Source organism: Carassius carassius, chromosome 24, assembly GCF_963082965.1.
Source record: "Carassius carassius chromosome 24, fCarCar2.1, whole genome shotgun sequence".
Classification (NCBI taxonomy): Eukaryota; Metazoa; Chordata; class Actinopteri; order Cypriniformes; family Cyprinidae; genus Carassius; species Carassius carassius.
The window spans coordinates 3012217-3033827 of record NC_081778.1 but is presented as its reverse complement, the minus strand read 5'-3'; the positions used below and the strand labels follow the sequence as shown (position 1 = coordinate 3033827).

The 21611-nt window shown below is 38.9% G+C and overlaps 2 protein-coding genes across 3 annotated transcripts in view; both read right to left on the bottom strand.

The window, feature by feature from the left end:
* LOC132102719 (transforming growth factor beta-2 proprotein-like) overlaps positions 1–13473 on the bottom strand; it is a 28682-nt gene extending 15209 nt beyond the window's left edge. Inside the window, exon 1 of the mRNA XM_059507341.1 lies at positions 12660–13473. Coding sequence (XP_059363324.1) covers positions 12660–13005 — 346 coding nt within the window. The 5' untranslated portion in view covers positions 13006–13473. The remainder of the gene's footprint in view (positions 1–12659) is intronic.
* Positions 13474–16282: 2809 nt separating this feature from the next.
* Positions 16283–21217, bottom strand: LOC132103546 (RRP15-like protein). 2 transcript variants are annotated; one of them, XM_059508656.1, is made up of 5 exons: positions 21097–21217; positions 20098–20399; positions 19907–20004; positions 19626–19812; positions 16283–16752 (listed from the first exon to the last, which is right to left on the bottom strand). In XM_059508656.1, the coding sequence occupies exons 1-5, from the start codon at positions 21143–21145 to the stop codon at positions 16588–16590; spliced, it is 801 nt and encodes a 266-aa protein (XP_059364639.1). In that variant the 5' UTR covers positions 21146–21217; the 3' UTR covers positions 16283–16587. The 2 variants fall into 2 exon arrangements, with proteins under 2 accessions (XP_059364639.1, XP_059364640.1); XM_059508657.1 differs by having other exon boundaries at positions 16283–16749.
* Positions 21218–21611: the final 394 nt, after the last annotated feature.

Here is a 21611-nt window from a genome sequence, read left to right as displayed (position 1 = left end):
ACTGACCCCAGTCCTACTTCCTGTGTGCTGGATTTCCTCCAGGCTTTAATGAACAGATAGATTAGCGAGCTTGTCTGCTCAATGACACGGCTGTCTCAAAATAACTCCTGTTGCTGACCCAACCGTCTCTCTCTCTCCGGATGAGTGTTTGACAGGGAAGGAGTTAGCGTTTGAAACAAATTACACAAACACATGAGTGTACACTTTCACCTTTTCACTATCTACATTACAGTAAAACACCCAAATCATCATCAACTACAGATGCTCCAGGTCGTGCATCAGAACGAGAGTCCAAACAGCTGATAAAAACATCACAGTAATCCACAGCACTCCAGTCCATCAGTTAATGTCTTGAGAAGTGAAAAGCTGTGTGTCTGTAAGAAACAAATCAATCATTAAGATGTTTTTTTTATCTTCAAACCATTGCTTCCGGCTTAAAAACAAGTCCATAATCTGTGATAATGCTTCCTCCAGTGTAAAACTCAATTTTTCCTACCCAAAAGCAAAATTTGCATGAGAGCAAGAAAATATTAACAGAATTTTATTTTTAATTTGAGTGAACTATTCCTTTAAACATCTGAGCATGTGAAAGAAGAGCTTTCCAACACAAAAAACCCTTTAGCTCTAAATGTTACAATACAAATATGTTTAACTCACAGACACGGAAGACAGCTGTTTATATTATTTTAAAAGGTTTTAGTTTCTGTGGAGACCTATGGAGCGACATGTGGCTTCAATAAAACTATGACATTAAGATGCTTATTTATGGGGATATATTTGTTTTCTCAGCTTTACAAGCAGTGAATTATGAGGAAAATAGTAAAACATTTGTTCACATTTAAAAGACTTGATTCTGATTTATGAATTTTACGAAAAATTGCCGGATGCAACCGTTCGCAACCGTTCGCAACCTCGAGTCACTTTTACCATTTGAAACTGGAAACTGAGACCAAATACTGGAAGCACTGTGCTAAAACTCCAGGAAGGAGAGCCGAGGGAAAGTATTTGACCTACTTTAGAGCATTTCTCACTTCTGTAAGACATGCTCTCGGATTCCCCCGTTCCCTCAGTGGGACTATCCCGTGCTCGTCCTGTCCTGGGAGGGTCGGAGAGAGGAAACAGGACAGCGCAGGCTGATCGGACAACGCCTCACTGTAGGCTACTGCTCAGAAGGGTTTTTACATAACATTTAATATACACAGTAATAGTTACATTAATTGCAACTTAACTACAAATTCAGTAACATGACAGTAGTTAAGCTGTTTTCAAGACATTATTGCCTTTCCAATAATGAGCTACTTTTTCCATTCACTGGAGCACAGCGTGTCAAAATGCTATCATTGTCTGCTTTATTTATTTGCACACAGTTTTACAGCACTTAGCAAGCACTTTCTAAATATGCCTCCTCTCTGTCTTAAATGAAAAATGATTTATTATAGTGAAGTGGTTCATTCAGATGATTCATTAAAACGAACAAGTTAGAAAAAATGCACTAGAATTCAAAAGCTGCGGTCAGAATTATTCAAGTATCTACCATTCATTTTAGGATTTGAGGATTTTGAGAGTGGGTTTATATGTGCTGTGTGAGAACTACTTCTGTGACATGTCTTTCAGAGACATAAGGCAATAAGCAAATCACAGTTTTTTTTTCTTTTTTTTCTTTCTTTTCTGTCAATCACCAATGTTAGAGCTGTCAACTTTTCTCAGTTTATGAAAGTTGGCACAATGTAGTGTTATTGTGCAGTCATAAAATGAGACAAGACTCCTGTTAAGTGTTTGGGCAGAAGAGAAAGAAGAAAAAAACAAGCTGGATGAACTAGAGAGTCTCTGGCTGCAGAGGATGAAAGCAGCGGGAGCTGCTTTTTAGAAATAAAAATGAAATGCAATAAAAAGCCTAAGAACGGTTACCTGCACTCCTCAAATCAACAAGAAGATAAATGACTGTGGTTACCTATTCACGCATTACTCAAGACATTATTATTACAGGACATTGGGAAAGTCGCACCTGTTAGTAAACACTGTTTTCCCAATCTCAAACACTGATTGTGTGGAAGCAGCCAAAGTAGCTTCCAAAAATTTGCCGCTGAGAGTCGAGACCTTGAGAGGCCGAACGGAAGCCAGATTAAGCAGCGAGGGCAGAGGAGTGGGAGTGAGAAGAGAAGGGAATGCTGGGAAAGAAATGAAAGAGTGGGAGGGAGAAAAGTGAGAGGACGGGGACAGAGAGAAGACTGAGAGGGAAAACAGGGAGAAGAGAGGGAATGTGAGATGGAAGACTTTTTCCCTACGCTCTGACGCTCACCTGCCAAAAGCAAATTGAAAACAACTCTGTTCGTAATCCCTGGGAACTAAAAATACCCCACACTTTTGAAGGCCCTTCCATGAAGGTCGCTTAGGACTCATTCTGAGCAACCGTCCAGCACACACACACACACACACACACACACACACACAGCATAATGATAGACAGAGAGCTGGAAGAATATACACTTAAATATGAATTTGAAAAGCAAAACTTTAAAGCATTCTTGCCATGCATACTTTACTGCAACAATGCTAGGGTGCTGATGCTTTTTTCCTTTATATATATAAAACATCGACTTTAATCTCAGTGGGAATGACTTGCATGTCCTTTGTAATGGATGTTTTTTCAGCTGCCAAAGTATAAGAAAATGTTCATCATTCCTCACCCCGTCAAGCCACATCATATCTGTAGCACAAATGGTAATGGATGACATTTACTACTAGGGTTAAGAGTTGAAATCCTTAAACCTGTTAAAGCCTGACATGAAATTATAGTCATAAAAAAATCAAATTTTTTAAATGCATAAATAAAAAATGTGTAAAAAATTAAGATCATGTTTTTTGTTGAGTTTCATATCTGAGGCATCAGAGGCACATAATTGAGCAAAAGATGCCATTTGGTCCAGATGCTGATATTTAAAAGTAAGATGAAATTCTGATGCTTGTAACCCAAATGAATGAGATCTTTATAACAGTATAGCAGATACTTAAATAAAATGAAATAAATATAATTTGTCACTCTACATCTACCAATAATATGTCTTAATAGTATAATACTGATAATATTAGCTTAAATTATCAAAACAGATAATGCAATGCAATACAATGATAAACAAACAAAAATTCCTCAAAACCCTGATGATCATATTTGAGACGTTTATAAAGGGCCTTTTACTTGCTAAAAATGATAAACTATCAATCAAACGACGGAAGGCATTAAGTAGATTGTGTGCAACAGGTTTATCAGCTAAGTTTTAAAGTTGCCTTATAATTGTGAAGTCAAATAGGATATGCTAGGCTTTAAAGGGTTAACTCAAATATGAGTAATAGTAAGCGTGATGCTGGCCTTAGCAAACACCAGTAATAAGCTGAGGTTGCACCCACAAACACACATTTTGCCTTCATCCGAGAGCGATCTCTTCCATGTCAATGGGACTTTTTGTAACCAGCCAGGACCATCATGAAATTTCATTGGTCAAAAATCCTGCTCCACATTTCTGCGTGTTAAAATGTCAAATATGATTATGTGGCATCAGACAGTATTTTCACATTCAGTGTGTACAGTCTTTGGAGACTCAGTATGCATGGAAATTCTCTAGATTTTAACCTCTGAAAGCATCTCGATCTTCCCTTCTTGCCTCTTTCTAAGCCCTGGACACGTAGATGGGCCCCAGATTTCATTCCCACACTGCGCTGTGCTCGTGTTAGAGTATTGTATTACATGAGACCTGCGCTGTGCCTGTAAACAGTATAAAAGTGCTGGAAGAGCAGTTGTTATTCTTTCACAATCCCACTCTCTCTCATCCTTTCTTCAAACTCTTTGTGTCTCACTCCCTTTCGCTCTTTCCCTGTTACGCAATGCAGTTTGGCTGTTGCTAACTCCCAAGTAGAAGCAGAAGATGGTCCAGGTCTTGCGTAAGTACCAAGTCCCACTTTTTCGACAATATCCCCACTTGAGAATCTCACTGAGAGATGTTTGGTGGACCAACGAGGAAACCGAGGGTTTTGTGATTTCTGTATAAACACACAGGTGGTAAATCTGCATTGAGTCTACTTCTAATGTTCGGATCCAACTCGGTACGTTTCTCCCCAAGCTTTCTTAATATCATGAATGTGTGGTACACATCGCAGGTCATTCTAGTTAAGAACCGCCCACTTAGACAAGAAAAGTCTGACTGACATGTAAAACAATAAGACACAGTTTGTTCACATCTTCCATTTAGGTGCATTCACATTATGTAGGCTATAGAAATATATTATACCACAAAAATGGTCACCGTGTAATATTAATATTAATAATTTGCAAAAGTTGCGTTCAATAAGAGATATTTTAACACGTTTTTAAAGTAATTAACTCTTTTATTCATAAACTATGCATTAAAGGTACAGGTTGTAGGACCTGCCACTAGAGGGCGCACTACCAAAACAATAACAATCGCGTGGTTTGATGATGCTAAGAAGGAGCGTGGAATGATGGGATTTGTTGTCTTCTAGCCAACCGCTGACGGCCATCAATCAGACTGAAAGATTAATCATGGATTTAATTGATTACTGTTTAGTCAGATTATATGAAAACGATTACCACTTGTTCAACAAATATATACACTCGTGTACATTCAAACACAATAATTGGGCATACATAGCAAACGTGTGCGTTTTTTTGCGCGAGTAGATTACATACAAAGTCAATGCAAAGACGCGATCAGACTATGGATCAGACGCGTCCTCGCGTGGGTCTAGAGACGCAATGCCCTGCGTTTGGCATGTATGCCCCATAATACTAATCTTGTTGATCGTTGTAATAGCATACGTTTTCTGATACGAATCAAAACAACTCACCTGTCGAGTAAAACACAAGCAAGATCGGCATCTCTTTCTAGTTGAAGTTTGTCGCGAAGCTCTCTCCATCTAGAAAATGCAACACCGATATTGATCCTCGCTCTTTCTCTCCTCTTGTCCCAAACTCTTCTTGGGTCGTTTGGTTGGCCCTTACGCTTATGTTTATGTGTCGTTGTCGACAGAACCAGCGGTAGACGGTAAACAGAAGCAAACCAGTGGTTTGCTGGACGCTAGACATTACTTCCGCATTTGTCCACAACACTGTTGTCATGTGGTTTTTACATCAGTAAAGGCGGGAACAAAGGGTAACTAACGTCATTGACAGGCGACTGCACTGCCCTGTGTCACTGTTGAGAATGGGAATTTTCTCATGATTTACAAGTAGTTGAAAACATTAGAGATATTGTTAGTAATCAGCTGGACAAAATATATAACACTAGCCTAGTGCTTTTTGGATATTTTACTGCAAATATCTTACAAATTGTACCTTTAAATTGATCAAAAGAGACAGTATAGACATTTATAATGATACAAAAGATTTCGGTTTCAAATAAATGCTGTTCTTTTCATTTCTTTTCATGCTGTTCAACTTCTTATTCACTTAAATGTATCAAAAAAAAAAAAAAAAAAAGAAAACCTTGTTGCATTAACCTGTTACCTTGTTTCCAGAGTAATAAAAAGCTTTTACTCTCAGAAGCTGTGTAAACTCAGCCAATCAAATTAGAGCTTGCCAGAACAAGGAAGTGCTTTCCAGTATTGTGCGCAACATGCATCTGTGGGTATCAAAGCTGGAGGACGACACACTCTGATTGGCTGACGGTTCAGTCTTAGAAAAAATGGTAAAGCTAGGGCGCTACTCTAAGGTACAAATGCTAAAAAGGTACATCTTAAAACCTTATTGGTCCCAGAGGAGCTGACGTGAGTGGCTGTGACGGGCCTTGCGGTAGAGGTTTGAGCGCCCGCCCTTGGCCCACACGCTCTGGTGTGTTGAGTTGTTTTTGGGATGGCCTGCACAGTGCACGCCTGTGTTTATTTACAGAGGGAGAGGCGCTGGGAGATCTCTCAAAGTCACTAAACATAATCCGTCATGCACACGCACCGGCCTCTTCTGGAACATACACACACGCTGACACACTTCTTACACCCATGCACTCCAAACACACTCGAGAACAACTTCAGCTTTCTAAACAAGCATTGCTGTATACACACAGCATTTGGACTACAGAAAAACAACACTGCAGTAGTTCAAAAAGCAGGTAGTACAAGTACACTTTATACAATACTGCAAGTTATTAACCTTCTCATCTAGTTATGATTTATGTGGTATTGACTTGTGAGCATGTTGATACAGCAAAACAGATATGCTCTGGAATATTTTGTTATTTGGGTAAAATTAGCTCAGCTCCATTTGCCATATGTAACAAATTAGTTCATGCACCCTGTAATTTTGTCAAAGATAAAAGAGCAACTTCTGTCTACAACTGTGTTAAAAGGACCCAATAATTTTGCTCTTAAACTAACAAAACGGCTGACCTCAGACGAGCAGAAATAGCAACAAAAGCAATACTGTTGAAGCGCCTTTAAATTTTGGGTGTTTGCAAACCTTTTCATGACTTGAGTGTTTGCTTAGAGACCAAACATCAGTGTCACAGAGCTTCGGGTAACACTTCATAATAACGTCATCTACGTACATTACAACATTATATGGCGCCTAACAAATCACTACTTAATGTACATTCTGATGAAGTAATGATAACCTGATTCATGCATTTTCACAAACATTCCTTCGCTTGGCTGTACAAGAACGACTGATATGTTAAGCATAAAGCTTGTTAATGATATATTAGTGAAAATGAGTCTGAATCCTTTGCTATTTTCTTTTTTTTTTTGAGATTTTACCCACAGGGTTGAATGTGAGCCGTCTGGCACTGACTGCAGTCATTCTTCATTTTGAGTAACATTTAAGTTAATGTTAGTATGTGTAATGTACATGAGACAACGTACATTTACTCAGCAAACTAGGTGTCCTGCTTTACATTCACTGAATTTTATCTGGAAAGTGATTAAGTAAACACATAACAAACATTGTACAGACTTCTCTAATGATAAATGTTCTATAATAAATCATATGAAGCGGCCTATATGAAAACTAAACACATTTTTTCAACAACTACTGCACTGAACAATCATGAAAAGGGTGTAAGAACTCAAAATATTTTATTTCTACGAAGCTAAATGCTGATCAAGCCAATCTGACACTGCAAAGCTTTATTTTGATCATTCTTTTTATGAACATTTAAATTATGAATAATAGGGATATTGTTGCATCTAAAAGTGGCAGTGCAATCATGAGTTGCATGGAGGAGACTATGCTATCTATGAAGCTTAACAGCCACATCAAGCTGTTTTTGCTCAGTAACTCACTGTAATTATTATATTTTTTTATTTTTACAGGTTTGGTGTGTTAGCAGCGAACAATATGGCACTGGATATCAAAGAGCATACTTCAGCAAGCACTCAAATCGCATATATACTAAGTCATATGCTCTTGAACAGCATAAACCACACAAAGTCATAAAATGACTGCAACATAAACCATTTTCTAGAGCCTGGTCCCGGTGCACAGAGACAGCCTTGTGTTCCTGTGCGTTCAGTCACAAGGGAGCTCTGTGCTGGGCTCCAAGAGACCTGCATTCACAAACAGACCGGTGGGGCCACGGTATGTTAGCATTTATGCATGCATGGACATTTAATTCCACAGCGAAAACATACATTAGATTTAATGGACATTCCTGCAGGATGGATGATATTTAAATGGGTTGGTTTCTTGCTTAAATAACAAGGCAGAATGTAGAAAGGCTGTAAATAACGGCTGTTATTGTGTGTGTTTACTGTTGGAAATTTCACTTGGTGAATGATGTATGAGCAACATTACAGCTAATAATAAAGCAGGAAAGTTGAATATGGATGCAGTTTGGTTCTCCTAAAAAGATTCAAGTTAGAACCTGAAGAGGTTTTGGAGCTTGATTTCATAACTTTACTCTGGTAGATCTTAAAAAAAAAAAATATATATATATATATATATAGATCTTACCTACAGAGACTTCTTACTTAAGCCAAATTTTAAGTGGTAGTGCAACTTAATGTACTTTTCAAACAGCCAACTGAACCGAAAGATTTGCACTGTCTTTTAAAATTTCATGTGGCATAGAAAATAAAACACTGAATAGTTCTAGAATTATACTCCTGGAATTCTAAACAGAACAAGCTCTGACTTTTGGTTTTGGCTATAATGGCTTTGACAGCTTCATATTTTTCCATTAAAAATTTAAGTCTGATGACTTTTAAACTAATTTACACTTTTCTGATTATTTTTCTTTTCATTGCTAAACTGTTTCTAATTCTAATTCAATAACCTCCCAAGTGTCTTCTTTCAAAAATCATTACGCCTGCAGTCCAAAAAGTTTGAGAATGAGCAGATGTGTCAATGTGCAGATTAGCAAGTTAAATCAGTTCAAATTAAAGGCTCCAAACAGCGATGCCATAGAAGAACGATTTTGGATTTCCCAAAGAACCTCTCAGTGAACAGTTCTTAAAAGAACCGTTTTTGTCTTAGCATGAACAACATTTGAATAATCTTAAGAATCCTTTTTTTCCTCCACGCTCTTAAAAATAAATGGGGCTTTTGGAGCTATGTCATAGAAGAACCAATTTGAAGAACATTTTTATGTTCTGAAGAACCGTTTTCTATTATAAAATAAACTTTTGTGCAATTCAATGGGATATTAAAGGCTTTTCATGGAGCCATTTATGCCAATAAAGAACATTCATTTTTAATAGTGTATGGGGAACAATCAACTGCACTCAATTGTTCAATGGATGGTAAAAGCTCTTCATGGAACCAATAAAGATTCCAATAAAGAACCATTGTTTTTAAGAGTGTAGCATTTTATTCTGGTGCTTTAAAGACACCCAACCCAGAAGAATGCTCCAACAAGAACTTTTTAGAGAGTTCTCTGCTGAACCCATGGAGCCACTGAAGAATCTATATTTTCAAGAGCACGTGAGAACGGCTGGAGGTGGGGGGTGTGGGGAGAACCTCTCCAGTGTCTCCAGCTCCACACCCCAGCAACAGTGGGTCTCAGCTTGGAATTTTCCATGGAGCATGTGGCACGGAGTAGGCCTATACGCACACTGCTCTCTAGTTTAAATAGTGCTGTGTAGGCTCTGCCAGCGCTCTGTCTCTGCATGAGCCACACTCTATATCTCTCTCTTTCTCTCTCTCACATATTTGTGTGGCTTCCAGTGCCGCTGTGCCCTGCAGTGCTGCCTGTGAGCGCTTCCTGGCGCCCAACCAAATAAGGCTGATAGCATGTGAGCGCATTAGCCAACACATTATTCTGAAACAGGACACCTCATTCAAAGTTAACTTCCAGGAAAAAGTTAACTACATCCTATATGGTTATTATCTAGTCTTCTTTCTTTTCTATTTGCTCATTGTTTCCTTGCCACACATTGGCTCCATTCCAAATCTGCACTGTTTACATAGGCAGCTGCCTTCTAAGGATTCTATCTGAAATGGAATCTCATAACTGACCAATTTGGATTGCTCTAGATAAGCAGCGACTTCAAATAACACTTCTCAGAGGAAGTGTGGGGGATACTTGACTCACAATTGATTTCAATAGTTTGGTGTTAACAAACGGTGCTAAGCGAACACTGCTAAACTTGAAATAAAATACACAGCACACAAACATTTTTTTTTAAACTGTACATTTTTTTAATCAGACTGAACTGTTTGTTTTCATTCATACTTTTTACTATTAATTTAATTTTATTCTCCTCTTAACCACTAGATGGCACAAAAACTGAGGCACTTTTCTAAACGTCCAAACTATGGAAACTTGGCTGATCTTTAATGCGATAAATCAAAGCTGATTCTGCACTAATTTGATCTAATATTTTGTCTATGTAGCATATATATAAATCTGCAAAATATATCGAGACAAACACATAATGTTTAATTTTGTTCGAGGGAATTCAATTAACAGTTTTTCAATGATTCAAGAGTATGTAAAGTATGGTGTTTGGGGGTGAAAAGCAGCTCTGCTGATGGGCTTAAAGGGATAGTTCACCCAAAAATGAAAATTGTATGTTTATCTGGTTATCCCCGGGGCATCCAAGATATAGGTGTTTCTTCAGTAGAACATAAATGAAGACATGTCTTCTTCTTCTTCTTGCTTTACGACGGATCACAGCCTTATAAGTGCATTACAACCACCTATCTCTCAAGTGGACCATTGACACTCCTAATTGAGATTGTAGATAGAGTGTCAATGGTCCATTGGTCAATGGACAGAATGAAATGGTTTGCGTTAAAAAATATTTGTTTTTGTTCTACTGAAGAAACAAAGTCACCTACATCTTGGATGCACTGGGGGTAAGCAGATCAACATCACATTTAAATTTAAGGCACAATAATTAACATGATGATTAATAGATGGTCTACTTTCCCATTTCTTGAAATGATGTAGTTAGTTTTTTATTGCTTTTTTTTAATTTATCCTTATTACTGTGAAGTCATATTAAATTATTATGGGATTTAACGTTTGTTAAAATATAGTTTTTTTTTGTTTGTATTTTTTAAAAAAACATTTTAATGGCAGTTTTAATCTAATGACAGATTTATTGAACAAAATATGTATTTTCTTTGCATTAAAATAAACAAAAAACTTTGCTGAAGTGATTGTTTTGAACAAGTAAGCTATTAACATTACCGATGAGCCTTTTAACCTAAATGTTACGTGATTTCTAAACAAAACAAACCACTTTTATAATTTATCTCACTTAATGTTCTGCTCTTTCAATATTCAATAAAAGTATTTTTTTTTTTTGCAGTTATACATACAGTACAGGAGTATTGAAAATAACATTCTCCTTAATGTGTGCCTTAAGCCCCGTTGAACCCTAATCAACATTTCTGTTTCACTTCGCTTGAGATAGTCGCAATGCATTCTGGGATTTCAACATCCATTAGGGAAACACGTGATACTGCCTTAAACTTGTCACGCACCACACTGAGGACAACTCGCAGGTATCACAAACTGGATGGGTCATTTTGTACTCACGCTCAAATTAAAGGCGGTCATCCAAGACAGTGAATCTAATCACCATAGAGGCAAAAGTTCACTTTAAGTTTACACTTGCATTGGTGCAAAGAAAAACTGCACAAACAGATGAATTAGATTACAAAGGGTTATGCATATATATCATTGCCTACAGCATACACTTTATCCAAGGGAGTGTGCCTACAATGCTAACTACGTAGGCAGCTCATTAGGATTTGGAACAGGGCCATTGTGACCTAACCCACAATCTGAAGGTTCAGTTTTAAAATAATCAGTGGCATTTCTCCGGACGTTGACACAGGATTATTTATATCCCATAAATGCTTGCTGACTGGGGCTGGCGCTGTGCCAACTCTATTCATATAGAGCCAAGAATAACATTTAATGCAAAATATACCTAGGGGCATAAAAGATCTCCTAATAATTTTTTCTTTCAACCTGAATACTCACATTTGATCTGGAAACTGAAAAAGTTACATAATTAATGGCACAGTAAGGGCATTTAAAAGCAATTATTTGAAGACACAGCGGGGTAGTATTTAGGCACACTGAGAAGCATTATTCAAAAGTGTGTGCATGTGTGTGTGAGAGAGAGTAATGGAGGGAAGGAATGAGAATAACATTCTAGAAGCAACAGTACTGGAACGCTGACCTGCTTGGTTGCTAAAAGTGAACATGAAAAATTCTTTCAAACGATTTACCCAGCAAATTTGCATAAATGATGTAAAGACTCTGCAGACAGCTGCACAAATATTGATCAGGGCAGCCCACATTATAGCCTATGATGTGGTGATTGTGGCTTAGTGGTTAAATCTGTTCTGTAACTGAAAGATTGTGGATCCAAGGAATGACACATCGTGTGCTCTTGAAAAAAGAGCCTAACCTCAGGTTACTCCAGGGGGGTGAACCTCTAATAAGTGTACTAAATGACAAACTAGTAATCTAGAATGCAGTCAAGAATAATCTGGCTATAACATCTTAGTTTGTGGATAGCAAAGTAAACCCATGCTATCTCACATCTGACACAAGGTTCATATTAGACAACAACTGGAAAATGAGTACTCAAGGCTACAGCAATTGATCCTTACTTTTTAGTATAAAAAAACAAAAAACAAAAACAGAGCCATCTATGGACTATGTGACTGACCTGCAGAGAATAACCAGCACTTTTCATTCTTACCCACAAAGGGGCATGTAGATCTGGGGTGCACCGTGACAACCGGAACCATGCCACAGTATATTTGAACATGCATTTAACAACCATGTTAAATGTGGTGCCAATTTTCAGTTTTGAAAGCTCTATAGATACACATATTAGATTTATGCATTTAACAGATGCTTCCATCCAAAGAAACTTACAGTAGACTCAGTAAAATCAGTCAAATAACAGAAAGATGCTAAAACATCAGCATGTTTGGATCAGCATATTTGTGACATTGCAAACAATGCTTGTTATAATTATAGCTATTTTAATTTAGGCTGTGGGAGGGTGTGGGTGGAATGGAGCCTGTCCAGTGTTTCTACACTGAGGCCCATCAGACCCTCTTTAAACCACTGAGGTAAACTCAGCACAATGATGTTGGGGTTCGAACCTACAAGCTTTCAGTTACCAGCCCGAATATAAAAACCATTACCCAATCCCTCCACAAAGAACAGGGCTGAAACACTCACTCTCGGCAGGGTAGAAGGGCTGCATGTCTATCTTGTGCACTTCTTTGGCGTAGTACTCCTCCTCGCTGCGCTGTCGCTCGCAGGTGGCCGCGCGCTCGTTGGCTTTCTCCTGCAGCAGGTCTCGCGTGCTGTTATAGATGGCGATGATGTCCCGGGACACCTCCTCGGGCTCGGGGTAGATCTCGGGAGGACAGCTCAGCTTGAGTTTACTGAGGATCTGACCGCGGATGGCCTCGATCCGCTTCTTTTTGAACTGCTCCATGTCCAGAGTGCTGCATGTGGATAGACTGACGGCCACTGTGGCTAAATCCAAGGTCAGAAGGAGACTCAAGACGTACAAGTTCATTTTGTGTTTTAGTTTTTGTAGCTGAAGCGAGTTTAAAAATGCTAATTAGTAAATTAGGTGATGCAGAAGCCCAATCATTTCAACTTGATGGCAAAGCCAACTTAAACTTTTGCGCGTTTGCGCACTATTAGCAACGGCAAACGTCTGTTTATTGTTCCCGCAAATCCATCCGAGGAGCCAACACGAAATGGTCTGTCAGATCCGTTATATTCGGGAGAGAAACTAAGACCTTCATTCCAAATGACTTCAGTGCACAAAATCACGGGGCACTAAAACAGCCCTTGATTTGGCCATCAAAGGTTTCTGCGTCTCGAAGTTCTGTTGATGCGGTTGTTGTTTACAGACGCGTCGCCTGCGGGCTTTTTGCGCGCACCTCCACCGCATCAGAGCGCCGCGAACTCTCTCCAAAGCGCCGCACAGTCACTCTCCCTCGCCGTGTGAGAAGATGTGGAGGTCCAGGAAGCGCCTCTCCTCCTCCTCGCGTTTGGCACCAACAGATGCTGCAGAAAATAAAGCTGTACCTGTCTCACGCGTCCTAAAATTGCAAAGACGAGTATGGAGTGATGGGATAAACTACTGTATTGCTAACTACTACTGAGCAGACAAAAGCGATTTCCTCTTCAGTTTACGCACTCCCCCATTCCTTCTGGTGGAAAACAACGGTCCCGTGCCAGCACACACATGCACATCTGAAGGCAGCCGGTTGGAGAGAGAGATTTATATAGGACCGACTTCACCACGTGGTTGTGATCCTCACGGTGAGTCCGAGGGATTCGTCAGCGCGCGGGTTCAGTGTAAATATCTCAGCGTGTCCATCTCTCCAGCACTACGGCCAGGTCCTAACGCCCACTGGCTGCTTCCACACTGGCACGAGCAGACTGGGGGCCTGGTCTCCCTCATCTGAACCACCCCTAAAGAACGTCAGTGTAAACCACAGAACTTTCAGGGGAAAAGATTTCGAGAGACCAAAGTCCTTACAGGATATTTCACCTGCGCAAAAACGACGAAACATGTCACCAGTATTTATCACATTATTATGATGATGTTACATATAACAAATCATGGAAACCCTTAGTGGTTTGTTTAAAGTGTCTTTCAGATAGCTGATGTTGGGGATAAAGTGTACATACTATACACAAACAACATTAAAAATGTGTGTGGGTGAGTTGAATGTTTGTGATTTAATTTTGAAGCATTATACACTGAGGCTAAATTATTGAATTATTAAATGTCTTCAGAAAGCTAATGTGAAAGTTGACTCTGATGTCACTGTTTCAAAGTTTTCATTTGATATCGCAAGCCGTGTGTTCAAAACCGGGTGAATATATTTTACAAACAAACATAGTCGTAACAGGATTTTAGCATCGTCTAAAAATACTGACAGACAAAAAAAAAAAAAAAAAAATTGGTAGTTTCCAATAGCTTAAGGCACAGGCAACTGATAAGGAATGAGAAAGTAGGCCCAGCTGTTGCATCAGCACTTCTAAATCTATCTGATAACCCTTTTTTTGAGAGGTTGCAACAAGTTGGGTGATCACATGGCCCAGGCTGATTCTCTGTGTGCAACATGTAACAGCAGGCATTATTCCACTCTTCCTCAATCTGCCTTGCTGGACCTGCTTGATTTACTTTTCCACCCCTTGAGCTTCTGCATAAAAATAATAATAATAATAATTTGCCGAAGCCTCCTGTGCCCGGCCCATTCTCCAGTAATCTGTCAGGAGTGACAGGCCCTCAGAAGCCCACCACCGTAAACCAGATGTTATCACTAAATCAGTACCAACAAAGACAGATGTGATACTGCACGTGAGCAAGGGAGAAAAGGTTACGGATGTAAGGGAATAAACAGTTATATTAAGTGTAGCAAAATAGCACAACAACTTTATTTCACGTTCCACCTGACTGTTCTCACAATCACTTGCCGTGACTCGAGCAAGCTGGAAGCGAAGGAAGAGGTTTTGTGATGCAGACAATGGGGCGGCTATGACAAGAAGAGCAGTCAGGGAGCGACAGAGGAGCTTGAGCCATTCTAGGGAGCCGTGTCAACATGCACTAGCTAGGGCGGGCATTCCTGAGCGGCAGCTCACAGTGTCGTCGTGACAAATGGGCATTTCACATTAGCCAAAATAAAGTGCTGTACCCTCAGAGGGTGATAGCGTCCCCTCTCAGACACTGAGTAAATATATCCCAACAGGGTGTGTCCACATAGCTCGACTGAGAGTGATAAAGAGAAAGACCAGAATCAGCAGCACGACGAAGTTCAAAAATCAACTCCTGGCAGCCGTCCAATCAGAGAGACCCACAGTGCACCTCTGACGCAAGGACCTGCTATATGCACTCCTAATGAGCTCAAGCGAATATAATACACCATACGGCTCATAGAGCATGCACATTTCTTTTTTAAAAAGTTCAGTTTTTATTCACGGAATGGTCTTGTCCTATAGGTCAGAATGTCAACCCAGCAGTAGACCACCCGGTGGTCAACTTAAACATCACAAAAGCCAATGGTGTCCAACCCTTCTCCTGCTCCAAACTAATCAACACACTTTAACCAGCAAGGTCTTCAGGATTAATAGAAACTTCTAGGCAAGTGTGTTGAGACAGGTAGGAGCTAAACTCTGCAGGACGTTGGTCATCTAGGAGCAGGATTGGACACCCCGGGCTTATTATTATAAGGGATTATTATATTTATTCACGTCTTGTAAAACATTTTAAATCCTTTAACGGTTCATATGGTATTTTCATACAAGGTTATATATTAATTAGGTTTTTTTTTTTTTTTTTTACCTGCAATATGCCCCAGACAGCAATATAGTGTTGGCCCAGATCCGGCCCATATCTGGCCTGCGTGAAATCGATGCGGGCCAAATATGGGCCGGATCTGGGCCGAAACTGCTTGCTATCTGAGGCACTTTAAGCCTTGTTGTAAACAATAATTTTAACATCCAAGGTCAAATCTGGGTCTTCAAGCAATACAAGTGGAGAACCACTAATGAGGAACACTGTATTTTACACATATGACCGAAAGAAAGCAGAAAGAACATGACGCAAAACACTTAATAAAGAGTGACATTAAACAGACCGTAAATATACAATAATTAAGTGTTGGAAATGAATAGCCATGATTCTACATAATGCTCATTGAAGCATTTTCCTGTTTAACACTGTACAGCTGCTGACACAATCTGTAATGTATAAGGCACTATAGAAATCAAGGTGACTTCACTTACTTTACCTGCAACAGGATATACTGCACCAATATAAAAACCAAAAGAAATAATGAAGGATATTATTTATTTAGCAAAAGACACTGTGATATAAATGACTATATACAGAAAAAGAGCACAGAGGTTTGGCTAAATGTACTCAAAAACAGCCCCTGCTTTACAAGGACACACGAGCAACTCAAGATCAGGGTAACATTACAGATTACAGTCTCTCCCTATTCCTGTAGCACATGATCCACCTTCGGAGAACTCCAGGTGATGCTGAGTCTTGTGTCTCGGCGCAGGGCAGATCTCAGGGTCTGTAAGTGCACTTGAATGTGTGCACTACACGATGCACAGGTGCAATAGTGATGGTTCAGTCTGATTCACTGCTTGAGTCTTCAGCAGGCTCAAGGTTGTCTTCTCCTTCCTCACGCTCTTCATCGCTCTCCTTATCCCAGTCCTTCATGGATGTGCCCATCATAAAATCATCCCTCAACACACTCCAGGACGGATTCTCCCCTTTCACTTCTACAGGCTGCTAATATCAAGAAAAGTTACAAGAGTCAGTCTCATAATTCATACACTGCTAGGTTTTTACATTAAAGAAATCAATAAAAGCAGGAGTGTAAACAGCGTGACCAAGCGGACACAATGAATGAAATTAAGAAAAGCAAAAGCGCAATGGATTTCTTGAACACAGTCTACATGATGCTCAGAACTCATTTGACATAATCTGAATTATGTGTGAATAGTGTCAATTGTCAGCTATTTTTAATGTAATTATTAGTTTTTATCATATTTAGTCAACTTTTCCTGTTTTAGTTTTAGTCGACTAAATGTCTGAGAATTTTAGTCTAGTTTTAGTTAGTGGAAACTTACACATCTTCATCTTGTTGTATAATGGTTAAAATGATGAAAAGAAAAAAAAAGTATATATTATTTTGCTCAATTTTAATTGCAGTGATTGTTGTCATTTGGGAAATTTATTTTTACATTTCATCAGAAGTTGCTCTTTCACCAATAAAGCACAAATCAACAGAAAATCTTATTTTAATGAATATTCATTAACAAAATTAACACTAGTTTACATAACCAGTAATATTTAATAGTAGGTACAATATCTTTAATAATTAATGATTAAAGATATGATCTGTTTAGACCTTTGAGACCCTTTTTAATGGCAACGAGAGCTAGAAATGTTAATAAAATAATTTGATTACCGTAAATCTACACTGAATGTTAACACAGTCACTTTGACATTAACAAGAAATGGCATTCACAACAATCTTTACTCATGTCATGTGTTGTGCTTGGTCGAAAAAACAACTTTATAATTATCCATACTGATTAACTGCATACAATAAAAAGTTAAATAGCATTATTTATATACTATTATAATTACAGAATGAATATGATAACAGATATTTTGAATTAGTTTTGCATTTTAATTTAATTTTTACTAATTATGTTATGCACCTTTGTCAGTTTTATCAGTTTCAGTTCTTTTTATAATTCGATTTAACGTTAGGTTATTTTTATTGTAGTTTTACTCATTTTAGTAATGCAATTTAAAACTTATTTCAGTTAGTTGCCAGGGCAATATTTCTAAATTACTCAGTTTTTTTTATATTTTATATTTTATACATAAAACATCTTTTATATAATACAATTTATATTTTATTTTAATTCAGTTATCATAATAGCAGTAGTAGTAATAATACTGATAATAATAATAGTTGTTGTAGTTATTAACAGTAGATGTATTAGTCCCAAATCATCACGGTATGGACGGCACGGTTCGCTTCATGCAGTCAGATGAATAAGCATCAGTCCAGAAGGGGACGCGTGGTAATGCAACGCTAACTGTCACAACAGGAAAGAGAGGAAGCATCCAATGGCATTCAAGGACACAGAGAACCAACTACTTGCTTTAAATCAGCAGTTTGGGAAAGTTTTAGGATCTAGAGATGCACCGGTCAACCGGCTATTAATTGAAATCAGTTGTTAGTTTTATTTTGGCTGATCTCTATTTCACATAAACTGCATTGCAATCATTTCCCAAAATGGAATGTGTGTGGAATTGTTTATGAAGTCTGTAAAGAGGAGAAAACACTGTCCCAGGCGGATCAAGCTCACTGTTCATGATGCTCAAAATACAGGAGGGTTTACATGAATGCATCTCTGAGAGGAACTGACCAACTTCAGAAATGTTGCGATGGCATTTTCTTTTCCTCTTACCTCCATGTAATACATATTAGTGTTGCATTGTTTACAGCGATAACCAAGGAAATGCTGTTCCATAAGCCCCACCTGCTGTCAGAGAATAAATCTGCATTTTCATTCAGTCAGTCTGTTGTTTTGCGCAGGGGTCTTACTGTGCGTTCACACCGCCGGCGTAGAGAGCGTCAAAAATTGCTCTGCCCTGCTCAAAACACTGCAGAAAGATTCGTGAGCGCTCAGACGCTCTGATGTAGATCGAATGCTTCTCTTGTATTTAAAGTGGCCGCAAAGCAAACAAGCTTGTTAAACTTGTGCAGACTAATCTGTGGGTAACGCTATAAGTTAACCTCATTAAATATTGTTGTGGACGAAGTATTAAGGTCCTTTACCTAATAATGTATAAAACACTGTTAAAATACTCTGATGCAAGTAAAAGTCCTGCACTGAAAATGTTACTTAAGTATAAACATGACTTAATGTACGTATAATCAAGGACATTTGTTTCAAAGTAAACTGGGACTACTGTAGCCTAGTATTATTTATTATATCATTAGATTATTATTCTTATATCGTTACTTGGTCCACGTATCATTTTTTTGTTATTTCCCTGTACGCAAACAGGGATCCATCATATATTACTGCAAACCCGCCACAGCAATAATCAACCTTTTGCTTGGGAACTAATGTGGTCAGAGCTGTGTTCTCTGGAATCAGCTCAAGCGGTGGACTTCTACGTTCTGATTGGTTGCTGCCCAACCGCGTCATAGCTCATTACCATAAAGTTGCCATGATTTCAACTCTCCTCGACGCTCTCAACGGCCAAGTCACGCCGCGCTGCTCCTCGACGCCGGCTCACATTGAAAATGAATGTCTTCCAGCCACTTTGACGCTCTCGACGCTGGCGGTGTGAACGCACAGTTACGAAGCATCATTTCACAAGTCTGACCATTCTGTTTTTGTGTTAAATCTTGAAATTTAACGTGCTACATGTAGCACTACTATCTGTTCAAAATAAATGAAAAAATACATTTCCTGTTACTCGTATTGAACGGAGACATACCGAACCATGACTTCTGTGTACCGTTACACCCCTTTTGGTACATACAGTACATTTTTACTTTAAGCGAGGAAGTCGTGCCATGTGACGAAGAAACACCGCTAAGTGTATACGAGAAATAAAAGTAATCTCACCACTTTCTCTTTTTTAATGGCTGGTTTGTGAGCCACGTCTGCTCCTCTCAAGACATCAATGAAGTCCTTCTTAGTCACTGAGGACAGAATTCTGGATTTCTTTCTCTCCGAAGACCCAACTTCCTTAATCCGGTCATCCACGTTCTTCTGATGCTTCTTCACTGCGTTGAACAACTGCACCACACCTCTACAGATATCATACAACACAAGAATATACTTCAAAAGACTGAGAAAAACAAAGCCAAGGAGCTCATAAATTGCTTGACTAAATGATGTCTCACCTGGTTGCAATTTTCTGTAGGTTCCTCTCATGCTCTCGGTCTCGAACCACATCAGGCTTCTCTCTGCACATATTCTCCCACGCTCGTTTCTTATCGATCTGTCAATTATACAGTAAAACCTGCATGTAGACTTTGAATTGAATTCTATGAGCTCTAGTGAAGCCGGCTGATGTTGCGCTTCATTAGCTTACCTTTTTCTTTTTCTCCAGACGCTCTTTCTTCTCCTTCTCTTTGATCTTGTCCAGCTCTTTGTTCTTCAGGAGGATGCTGGGTTTGCTGTCCGGCGTTTTCTTCCCCAGGATTTTGGCCATAGCTTCAGCCCATCCGACATTGGGATTTTCCACACCATCTCCACTCTGTCCTTCCTCACTCTTCCCATCCTCATCACCGCTGTCTTCTACTTCACTTCCCACACTGGATCCCTCCTGACCACTTTCTGGTCCACACTCTCCATCATTACTGATGCTTTCATCAGAAACGCCCCACTCTTCCTCTGAACATCCACATCGCACATAAAAAAAACATCATACATAAACACAGTCATGGCGTCAGTTTTAAAGGCAACCGTATGTTAAACACACTTTCCTGAATCCGTTTGAAGAATTTATTGATCTAAAGACGTGTGCTTTAAATGTGCGCAAATATATCCCAGACAGCAAGCAGTTTTGGCTCAGATCCGGCCCACATCTGGCCCGCATGGATTTCATGTGGGCCAGATGTGGGCCGAATCTGGGCCAACACTATGTTGCTGTCTGTGATGTAATGCATGTATAAGTATCTCAGGATTCACCCCATAAAGCTGGTTAAAAGGATTTCCGTTTACATGTTATTTGTACCATAAAGTTAGAAGGACCCTAAACTCTATTCTATCCAATCAAAATTGAATTCATAGATATAAGAGATAAAGAATACTGATCAATAAACCAAACGTAATATTTTTGACAGACACGTCATATAAATGCCCAATAAATCACTAACTATTGCACGGAGAACTACTGTGTACTCTGTTTTATATTTCTACTGTAAAAACGAAACTAATTGTGTCTACTGTAAAAGCCCTCTGTTGAACACAGTAGAGTCACGTTAGAGGAGATACGTTTGATCAACGACAGATAATACGTATCCTGGCGAAATGGCATGTTATACGTGCAACATCATAATTTGACGGTGAAACCGTTTAATTTCCTCACCATTTCCCTCTTCGACAACGACATGTGGCTTCTTCATGAGCGTCGCCATCTTTACTGGTATTTACGAGTATTCGCTAAACAGTCCGTGTGGAACAAGAGACGCTCAGGAAAGGTTCCGCACCTATTTAGATACGTGTTATGGAAAGCGGTTTTAACATTTAATCTATAAACCGTTCTAGTATCTATTTTCATGCTAGTACTTATTCATTAGGCACTAGTGTTTATTCTTTAGCTATTAGTGTGTATTCTTTAGGTTTTAGTGTCTTTTGTAAAGTTATAAGTGCTTATTCATTAGAAATTAGTACGTAATCATTAGATACTAGTACTCGTACCAATAGTATATTCTTCTCGTTAAGAAAAACTAGAACCAGTGCGTATTATTTATTTACTAGTAACTTTTAAGACCAGAGATATCCTGAACTTAATAGAACTAGTACTTTACAAATTTGCATTCCTGCCCAGTATGCTAATCGTATATGTTGAATATTAATGAGCCAGCAACATATAGGAAAGAG